We start from the raw sequence: 10,721 nt of genomic DNA, 5'->3' as shown, positions 1-10,721 counted from the left end.
GTATTAGTGCCTCAGCATATATTATATATGTTCAGGATAATGAAAACCACTAAACTTGTTAAAATCACTTTATTTTACATGGATACCATATGTGACTTTGTTTATTTTACAAATAAAAATGAAACCCAATGACTTTGTGCTTTGGTAGTGATGTTCTACAAGTTAAACAGTTGAAAAAGGATTTTAACGCTCAGCCTATGATTACTTTCAGTCATGTCTTGTATACCTCCCATAGTATAAATGTAATGTAAATATTTACGCAGAAACAAGATCTCTCCAATAGTGAGTATTTCAGTTACTAAATGTTTTCGTTATACTCCATGTATTAATGTTTAATCACTATATTTCCCTGTGAGTCTTGCGTAAACAGCATTTCCTCCTCATCTTCGTCCTCCTCTAGACTTTTGACAGCAGGTGACAAGACTGGGACGGTTATGTTCCTCTGGTCTTTGAGTGGACTCCGAGTTTGAAGCCCTCTGTGAGCGATCACCCTGAAGCCTTGTGAATCCTGAGTGAACAACATGCTCAAATTCTCGTCATCGCTGTCTCGAAAATGACATTTTGTTTTCTTTTTCGGAGAGTTTTTGGGTTTTGTCCATTTGATTGGCGAGATATAGGGTTCATCTGGATCTTGAGTACAAGTCTCTAGTGAACTGTAATTCTGAAGTGTTTCCAGTTTTGTTTGTTTTGACATTACCTGACCATGTGAAGTGGGCATTTTTGGGTATCTGGGAATGGTGTTTTCTTTATCGCTTTGTAAAGACGGTCCTTTAAATGTTTTTTGAGTTGAGGTTCTTCCTTCAGCATTAAACAAACCTCCAAATGCATTAAAGCCATTCTGAGTGATAAGACTGCTTAGGAAATCTGACTCAGACTCGTGATTACTGTACAAAAGACCCTGACTGCTCTCCGGCTCTATGTCGCAGGTATCCGATTGTATATTGGTTTTATTAATTAATTGGCTTGTATCCATTAATGATTCCTTTGTATAATCACTGTCCATGTTTGGAAGAGAGGCAAGGTTACATTCTTCATCTTCCTTCTCCCACCACATGGCAGCGTGAGGCTCAGTTAGTTGCTTATAATCCACATCAGACCATAGTGGTTCATTCTTAGAGTCATTAGAATCTCCTGTAGCTGTCGCTGTAGTTAAACATACCTCCTGTGCACTTGTGTTTGGTCTTTCAGATGTGCACATTTTGTTGAGAACTATTTGAAGAAGAGAAAAAGTACAAAATAATACTAGAATAACAATGATAATCATTTTGGTAATGGGTGATGAGTTTATGAGAAAAACCTACCCCTGCGTTGACATGTAAAGAAGTTGGAAATTGAGCTTTGTTTTGTTTTTGGCATTTCCATTTTGGTTTGAGTGAAGTTGAGAGCCACAGCCACATTGTATCCTGATCCACGTGTAAAAGGGTTTAGCAGTTTGGAAATGGGCCGGGCTAAACGTTTCTGAAAACAAGAAAATGATTTGAAGAAATAAAACGTCCAAAATCATATCATTGTAGTTGGTTTACCTTTTGAACTTTTCCTTTCAGTTGTGCAGTGTCAATCCACACATCGCAGTCTTCTTCTCTCTGAACACGGCTCTGTGCGGCTCCTCGAGACGTTTTCATTTTGTAAAACTGATAAAATAAACAAAGGGGTGTTGGTGCACAGCCTTGATAAAACTAAACATCATTTCAGCTAACAGTCTAGCTTTTACTAATGATCCAAAATAGAAAAAATATAAGCTGCAGTTACACACAACGAAGTGGCACAAATGTAATGAAATTAAACTATTTGTCAAGTGAATGTTTGTAATGTGAATAAAAACTTACCAATTATATTTTCCCCCAGTCTTCAATGTTGCAATTTACTGCTTGTTGACTTGATTTGTTGTTTGAGACTGGCGCCTTGAAAACAGGTACACGGTGCATTTGCCTGCGTTATTTCACTATTAAATGTAGTTAAAATATGTTTAGAACAATATTTAATTAAAAAAAATGCTTTATTTGTATATATCTGTCAAACTTGGTAAACATTGATCGTTTGTGTTCTGTGAGTTACAAAATAAAAAATTAAAAAACAGTTCATGTGAGGCAAAAGACTGGCCACCTTGGCATGACGTCAGCAGGTCCTTCTGGTGAGGGTGTGTTTACCATACAACAAAATTTCTGAAAAGGTAAGTGTGGCCATGAATTCGTATTTTTCTCAGTAAATACGGTTTATATATACAGTTGAACTCCATTTATGTCAGCTATTACCTTACAACCGTAGTTAGAGCAGTGGGCGCAAAACACATTCAACTCTATGTTTTACAATAGAACCAGGAAGTTCATAATAGCTTCGTTGGCTACTTTAGCTAGCTGCTTAATCGAGAAAACATTTTTTTTTCTCTATAATTCATTATTAGACTTTGTTGACAACATTGCAAGCATCTGTTTGTATTTCATCATCATGTCTGCGTTGGTCATGTATAGTCTTCGGGATATTACTATTATTATGTCGTTGTTTGGTAAAAGCGCTATATCTTGTCGGGTTTTAAATATGGCGAGGATCTGCTATATATGATATTTACTTGTACTGACACTAAATTGAACCAGCCTCAAGTCTCTCCTAAATCATCTATTACATTTGAAGTTGCACTGGCCATGTCAAAATGTCATACAACACATTCATTATTAATAACTCAAATAAAATTTGTAACATCTTTCCATCACAGGTTATATTTTGCTTAGATCTTCATCATGTTTCATGGGATACCAGCCACAGGTGGTGTAGGAGGTAAGCTACGATGTTCTTCTTTTTTATGAAGGAAGATGTACACACAGGCATGTAAGGTAAAGAATAGATATAATAAATAGATTTCTCTCACAGCTCCAGCAAATAAACCTGAGCTTTACGAGGTGAGAAATATAATATAATTGTATAAACGTACTTTGGCGTTATTGACATTAAATCATTTGATTTGCAGGAAGTAAAGCTATACAAAAATGCAAGAGAACGTGAAAAGTATGTATTTTTATGTCGTAATTTAATTAGGTTTGACATGGTGCAAAGTGTTACTGTTGAATTCATTCTTTTAATAGGTATGATAACATGGCAGAGTTGTTTGCTGTGGTAAAAACCCTTCAGGCCCTTGAGAAGGCTTACATCAAAGACTGTGTAACACCTAATGAGTAAGATAGCATGTTCATTAACTGTGACATTACCCCTTGCTCCTGCCTCAAAAGAACAGACATGATCCATTTGTGTCATTGCAGATACACAGCCTCCTGTTCTAGGCTTTTGGTTCAGTATAAAGCTGCTTTTAAACAAGTGCAAGGATCTGATGTTGGATCCATTGATGACTTTTGCAGGAAGTACAGAGTGAGTTGGATTATTTAGGTATTGATGTTTTTATAGTAATGCCTATTGATATTTGTCTCATCATGTTGATTTATAGCTTGATTGTCCACTGGCCATGGAAAGGATTAAAGAAGATCGCCCAATCACAATCAAAGATGACAAGGGCAACCTGAATCGCTGCATTGCAGATATAGTGTCTGTAAGTTCACACCTTTTATGAGGGTCAATCCAAAACCAAATGGAAATTTGGGCCAGGTGCCAATGCTCACATAACTGCTTTAGTTTGATTTCTTTGTTGTAAGATGTATTTTGTCTGTATTTTTCTGCCAAGACCTAATGTTTATTGGTTTATTAACTTTTGCCTTATTGTTGAAAAAAAAAAAAAATCAGCCTACATACTACATTTTGGATGAATGTTTTCTCTCTCCCATCTCTACAACCTTCAGTTGTTTATCACCGTTATGGACAAATTAAGACTGGAGATCAGAGCCATGGATGAGGTACATAGATGGCTTCGAATTATATTTTTGGTTATATTTAGGGGTAATTTTTTTTTACTTTATCTTTCGTCTTAGATTCAACCCGACCTACGAGAGCTGATGGAAACCATGAACAGAATGAGCAACATGCCACCAGACTCTGAGGCAAAGGACAAAGTGAATCTGTGGTTAGTTTTTCTCCTTCAGATGACTGTCTGTCTTTAATAAATCAACCTTAAACACTCATACCACATCCAAGCCACACTCTTTGTCAGATTTTTGGGCAGAATAATCAAAGCTGGCCTGCGCTGTCCATACGCTTTACTGACAGCTGGGGCTGATGCCAGCCAACTTCTTGAGCGACAGTGGAGGGACACAAGTGCAGTGTGCCTCTACAAACAGGAGCCCGACCTGGCCCAAAAACACATCAAGACTAACAGAATTTGGGAATGAGCTCTGGTCTCTGCCAGACTAGGGATGAAAATGTAATTGTGCCTACAGATTCACAGTGAACCTAATGTTCTTCATTAAAAATGTTGAATTGTAGTATGTAGAATTATTAAAAACACCTATAAAACTCAACTACAAGTCAAAAATGAAACAAAAAAGCCATGTAGACATTATCCGGGCCTCTATGAGGTTTTGTTTTGACGTTGCCCACAGCAGCTAAAAATTAGACATTACTGTCTGAATGGTTTTATGTCAAAAGCAAATAAGAATTAAAGGTTAAACCATAAAAGCAAAACCATAAAGAATATATAAGCTAAAACCACTATTAATGAAATGATGCCCTCTTTCTCTAGGTTGACCACCCTTAGCAGCATGTCGGCCTCAGATGAACTGGATGATAATCAAGTACGCCAGATGCTCTTTGACCTGGAGTCTGCCTACAATGCCTTCAACCGCTTCCTGCACTCCTCCTAAAATCTTTGCTTGAAACTGTGTGTGTCATGTGGTTTGGTTCTTGTGGAGTATTTGCAGATGTTGAAACATTCTCCAAAGACCAAAGTGGATATGTGTGTGGTGACATTTATAGATCCCTGACATACTCAACTATGACATTTATTGTAATATTCCTGATTCCACCTTTTGGCGAGGTTTTTGCCATCTTACAAGTACATTGTGCTGCCAGAAGCCTTTGGCTGTAACAATGTTTGATCAATTATTCACAGACATGGTTTTCCATCCTTCACTTATCAAACTGTTTACGTCAACCACTGTACTGTAATATAAGGAATTAAATACTACTTTTCTACTTAGATCTTTCAGTACACCACCTAAAATAGATTATATTAACATACATTTGATGAGTTAGGAAGTAACATTTGTTCAATTATGTTGAATTCAGAAATTTGTTTTAGAATACACAGCATGGACTTAGGACGTAGCAAGGATTGATCACAGGTAACAGGAGTAACAGGAGTAAATTATTCTTTGGAGAGGTGAACTGCACTTGACCCTGGTTCATGACTCTGGTTTTAATATGTATGCATCTTTACTTGTTAATACTTTAATCAATGTTTGTTGTGTTTGGCTTGGGTGGACAGAAAAACAATGGATGTTTCCAATTTCTGCTTCATTCATGCCACATTTAAACCTAGCTTAGGAAAACCATTAAGTTATATGTAAAGATTTATCTCTGTAAATAATAGTTTTGATTTTTAAATGAAAGCATGGAACACCTTTTTAGAAATAAACATGTACAAACTTCTATTTCCCAAAACAGTCTTCATATGTCTTTATACTTTGTTGTATTATATTTGGTTGGGGGCATGACCCACTACTTAAGTACTTCGCAAACTCATAGCCCTACATAATTTCGCATGTAGTCCTAAACAAATCAAAAGGAGAAGGCGCAAAGCAATTTCTGCCATTAGTGGTGGTACTCTGCTCTCTTTACTAAAATCAGGCAAATTTTTACCACCTAGAGCTCCAGAGCTGTAGTTCAATAACTTGCTGCACAAACAAGGTTATTGTAATTATTCATCATTTGCATTTGTACTGATGACGTAAGTCCCTGTGTGGGGACAGCGCCTGTGCTGTGGCTCCTTTAAGACGCACGAGCGCAGTACGCGTTTCCACGGCGACAAATAATGACAAAACTCTGGGCTTCGTCTGTTTGCTGTGGCACTTGGACTATCTAAACTCGCAGAGTAACAAGCTAACTCTTTTAAACAATTAATGCAACCATATCCTGATTTCTAGGGTGAGCTGATAGGCATATAGCGACCGAAGAACAGCTTTCAAAACTCAACCAGGAAAACAGGCACCTTGCTTAAGAAGATTGAAAAGTTTTTGAGGAAATTAGAAACTTGATGTGACCCGTTTTGCCTGAAGCTTTCCCTCGGCAAATGGTTATGATTTACAAAGGAACAAGCTTTTGAAAATGAACAAGAAGCATGAAACAACGAGCGTCTCTGAAGTCGAAGGACACATATCACAGAAGTATGAGATCAAAAAGAGACTCGGCAAAGGGGTGAGTAAACCACTGCTTTCCTGGGCTGTGCCAAAAGCTCTCAGTTATGCCATAGCCTATGCTAGAACAGTGCACTGATCTGTGCTTACCCCATGCATCCTAGTTAGTACAGGACCTGCTGCGCTTCAGGACAAATTCCAGAAATTCTCCTTAGAGAAGACTTAGGGCTCTTTGTGTATAACTGTGTTGTAAGCGAGGGAATTATTGACTTTGGTGGGATTTGGCTGTATATTGGAACACGTGATGTTTTAGTTTTGGACTACATGTAGCCTACTTGATGCTGTATGTCTATAAACAACTTTTTTCATAGACAGCCCACAAGGGCGGCCAGGTGGTAGCTGCCACGTAGCCACATCATATTGGTTAACATAGGCTAATACCTGAGGGCTCTTGTAACACCAGTGTCACAGCTGTTCAACCTGACTGTGGACGACTGATGCTGCAGGAGCTGTCAACTCAGCACCTGCTGCTTCAGTCTGACTGTTCACTGATCAGCTGGGGTCATCCTCCTGTATAAGGAAGCCATAACATAGTGTATGAGCTACATATAACATACAGCTTTTAGGAACCATTATTCTGAGTGGATAATTACTCCTATTATTTGCATTTTTATTTTGCTTTCTATGATGTATCATGCCATTATAGTCTTATCCCTGCATACCGTGTTCATTTTCTGGCTAAAGTAGTCTTTAGTGGATATGTGTGTTTAGTGGATGTGCTGCAAAATAAAATGTTCCTCTCTGTTGTTGTGACTCTCTGCCCTAGGCCTATGGCATTGTGTGGAAGGCAGTGGACAGGCAGACTGGTGAAGTGGTGGCTGTTAAGAAGATCTTTGATGCCTTCCGAAACAGGACCGACGCCCAGGCAAGTATTTCCGAGCTGCAGAAGGAACGTAAAATTCAAGTGTGTCGGCTCTGTTATATTAGAGTAAACACAAATAGTGCTTCACCTGTTTGAATAATGTGGCCAATGATTAAACAGAACAAGTGCATCTTGTTACAATAATTGTCTGTTTTCTTTTGTTTTTACAGCGCACATTCAGGGAAATCATGTTCCTTCAGGTAAACTGCTTGTGTTACACAGTGGCATATATCATCTTTGTCTTTGACTGATATTGCTATAAGCAATGCTCAAGTTTGAAATTCTCTTATTGTGCCTTGCTCTTTGTATTATGTCCCAGAAGCCCTGTTCACACAGTGTTAATTTCATTAAGTATACCAAAATATCTCATTTGGTGTCATACCTACATGATATGCTGACTTTTAACTCAGTTATAATCAGTGGAACATCTTCCTAACAAAACAGACACAAACGTGTGTTATGTAATGTCTGTTGAAATGTCCCTGTACTGTGTGCATAACCTCGACACAATGCCTGCTTGTTATAATATCTCAAACAAAAGTGACTGTGTCTCTAAATTTTTAAGTGGTTTATTTTTGCAGGAGTTTGGAGATCATCCAAACATTGTCAAACTTTTGAATGTCATCAGAGCCCACAATGACAAAGACATTTATCTCATCTTTGAATATATGGGTGAGTGCTGTTCTTAAATGAAATAGTAAATGATTCTGCTGATTAAATTGGTATAAACATGTTGTACTATTTCTTTAAGGTCTAATTAAGTAGTGTAATAGTGCCACTTTTTGCACTCTTTTATTGTTTAGATTGGAGGTAATGCTTCATGGCTTTGTTGAGCAATATAGTTTCTCTTTTAATTTAACTTGTACTTGCTACTGTCAATCAGATACCGACCTTCATGCAGTAATAAAGAAAGGCACCCTTTTGAAAGACGTCCATAAGCGTTATGTGATGTACCAGCTCCTCAAAGCCATCAAATACTTGCACTCAGGAAATGTTATTCATAGAGATCAAAAGGTAAATTGGTCTGTGTTTTGTCATTATTTTGCATGTTCATACATTTTAACTTAACGCCTATATCAATACAATAAGTTAAATAAATCTATGCATTTATTATACAGCCTTCTAATGTGCTGCTGGACACCGACTGTACAGTGAAGCTGTGTGACTTTGGCCTGGCTCGATCACTCAATCAAATCCAAGAGGACAGTGGGAATCCAGCGCTAACAGAGTATGTTGCCACAAGATGGTACCGAGCTCCAGAAATCCTTCTTGGTTCTACAAGGTATTGTTCAAATTCCTTAAAACCAAAAATCTACATTATGAACTGTAGTTTTACGTTTGACTATCTTTCCTTCAGATATACAAAAGGTGTGGACATGTGGAGCCTTGGCTGTATTCTAGGAGAGATGCTTTTGGGGAACGCACTGTTTCCTGGGACTTCAACAATTAATCAAATAGAAAAGATCATGAGTGCCATACCACACCCCACTCCTGAAGGTAAACAGAGATCACATTTTTGCAAAAATGTAATGTAATGAATGTAACATTCAGAGACGCACTTTATTTGCAGATATTCTTGCAATTAAGTCTGAATATGGATCCTCTGTGATACAGCGAATGTTACTGAAGTAAGAATATAATAATAATAATAATAATAGGCAGTATTTTTATAGGAACACCTTAGCTATGGCTAGCACTCACTCTGTGCTGAGGTTATAGTGATTGCTCACAACACTTTTTTGTTTTATTTGCCATCTTGGTCAGACCTAATTTTCATTCATTTATTCCTCTTGACCCTATTCATTTTGAACAGGCCACAAGTGCCTTTGGAGGACCTTCTACAGCCCTCTGTCCCCATTGATGCCCTGGACCTGCTCAAAGGGCTGCTGGTTTTTAATCCTGACAAGAGGCTGACTGCTGAACAAGCCCTTGAGCACCCCTATGTTGCTAAGTAAGTCAACAGAGCGTGCTTCTACTAATATGTATATTATATCTGGCCTCATTTAAGACCAATGTATTATCAATGTGTTTCACTTGTTTTGATGGTTTTGTTGAAAGGTTTCACAATCCAGCCCGAGAACCTTCCCTCAGTTATGATGTCATTCTTCCAGTTGATGACGATGTCAGGTTATCTGTCGTTCAGTATCGCAACAAGCTCTATGAGGTACAGAAATGACATTGACCTAATGATGCTTCATTTACTTTACTACGTTTAAGCAAAAACAGTAATGAAATAAATATAATGAGGATTTTCTTGTTTATGTCTTCTTTGCAGATGATGCTTGAACAGAGAAATAATCAGGGGATGCTAAAACTTGTCCATCCAAAAAGTGAGCCTAAAGTTGATGACAGCTCCAATCCAAATGGAAAAACTGATAAGGACCTGGGGGAATCGAGTTGCAATGACACTTGTGAAAACGAGGCACATAAAGAAACAGAAAAAGCTAATAAGAATCCAAAACCTGGGCCAATTAATGAGTCTGAAGCAGAGAGGACAAACAAGCCACTTAACCCTGCTGTGGGAAAACTCACATACAACCCAATAACACATGCCCCAAGTATGCTAACTTTATGAAATCCTATTGAAAAATATACAAAAATTATAAATTGCTCTTTTTATTTCATTCAGATGGTTATGTCCAAAGTCCAGCAGGTCCTCCCCGTTACTACTCATTGGCAAATCCATCAGTAATGGAATCCACCAGTAATGGAACTACATCACTAGGAGAGGGCACCAGTATGAACACAGTAGGAAACATACAATCATAAAAACACACATGCCAAATTATGATGTGTTTCTGTGATGCACTCAGTAACATCTTTTCTTTGTGCCCTATTTGGGTCATTTGTTTTCATAAGACCATGGACCAGATCATTCATCGAGGGCGCTCAGCTCCTTTGAACCAAACCCGTACCTTCTCTTCACACATAAACCAAACACAAAACAACCCACTGGTCCGTAAAGAGGAATCTGTGTTGTCTTCTGGACTATGTATCACGTCAGCTCGTCTGGTCAGTAAAATATTTACCTGTTCATGGTTTTCATTTTTAAAAACAGAATTAAGTTACATTTTTTCCAATATTTTTTTTTTGCAGAATCAGCGCCCCCAGGTTCGAGACACACAACCCCCTCCTCGTTTCAGCAAGAAAGTATTTCAGAATAACTGTAATATTGCAGCAGCAGGAGACCCTCGAGCCAAACTAGGAAGCTACTCTCAGGCATATGGTACTATCAACAGGACTGATCTGAACAATCTACTTAGAAGCCGGCCCTATAACCCATAGCCAATGTGACCTGACCTCTTATCCGTTTGCCTTTATTGGTTTAAAAAAACACTGGCAATTGAATACCACTCGACACTTACATAACCTGCCACCAGGTTACTTTCTCTTTCTGTTCTGGATTATTCTAGAAATTAAAGTGAAAGTCGCGTGGTTTATTTGTGCAATGGAACTTAAATGGTTAAATGTAATTAAGTTTATATATCATGTTCAAACTGTAAAGACATCACAATAAATACTGTACTTATTATCACATGGTCTTTAAATGAATGTGAATGAAAGTCAGC

General features: G+C 37.9%; 3 protein-coding genes across 3 annotated transcripts; 2 read left to right on the top strand and 1 right to left on the bottom strand.

The window, feature by feature from the left end:
- Positions 1–70: 70 nt before the first annotated feature.
- LOC117379065 (aurora kinase A and ninein-interacting protein) lies at positions 71–1,622 on the bottom strand. The gene is made up of 3 exons (XM_033975778.2): positions 1,524–1,622; positions 1,302–1,458; positions 71–1,209 (listed from the first exon to the last, which is right to left on the bottom strand). The coding sequence occupies exons 1-3, from the start codon at positions 1,620–1,622 to the stop codon at positions 326–328; spliced, it is 1,140 nt and encodes a 379-aa protein (XP_033831669.1). The 3' UTR covers positions 71–325.
- A 484-nt stretch (positions 1,623–2,106) lies between these two features.
- On the top strand, positions 2,107–5,535 carry vps28 (VPS28 subunit of ESCRT-I). Its single transcript, XM_033975258.2, has 10 exons — positions 2,107–2,170; positions 2,711–2,772; positions 2,866–2,894; positions 2,963–3,000; positions 3,078–3,167; positions 3,252–3,357; positions 3,434–3,535; positions 3,783–3,836; positions 3,912–4,003; positions 4,619–5,535. The coding sequence occupies exons 2-10, from the start codon at positions 2,736–2,738 to the stop codon at positions 4,737–4,739; spliced, it is 669 nt and encodes a 222-aa protein (XP_033831149.1). The 5' UTR covers positions 2,107–2,170; positions 2,711–2,735; the 3' UTR covers positions 4,740–5,535.
- Positions 5,536–5,902: 367 nt separating this feature from the next.
- mapk15 (mitogen-activated protein kinase 15) lies at positions 5,903–10,686 on the top strand. The gene is made up of 14 exons (XM_033975723.2): positions 5,903–6,291; positions 7,057–7,155; positions 7,323–7,352; positions 7,734–7,824; positions 8,036–8,166; positions 8,271–8,434; positions 8,510–8,649; positions 8,723–8,780; positions 8,966–9,103; positions 9,211–9,316; positions 9,428–9,710; positions 9,782–9,900; positions 10,012–10,164; positions 10,249–10,686. Exons 1-14 carry the CDS (start codon positions 6,202–6,204, stop codon positions 10,435–10,437), a joined length of 1,791 nt encoding a protein of 596 aa, XP_033831614.1. The 5' UTR covers positions 5,903–6,201; the 3' UTR covers positions 10,438–10,686.
- The last annotated feature ends 35 nt before the right edge of the window (positions 10,687–10,721 follow it).

The sequence above is a fragment of the Periophthalmus magnuspinnatus genome, chromosome 11, assembly GCF_009829125.3.
Source record: "Periophthalmus magnuspinnatus isolate fPerMag1 chromosome 11, fPerMag1.2.pri, whole genome shotgun sequence".
NCBI classification, from domain to species: domain Eukaryota; kingdom Metazoa; phylum Chordata; class Actinopteri; order Gobiiformes; family Gobiidae; genus Periophthalmus; species Periophthalmus magnuspinnatus.
This window is presented reverse-complemented; position numbering and strand designations above follow the sequence as displayed.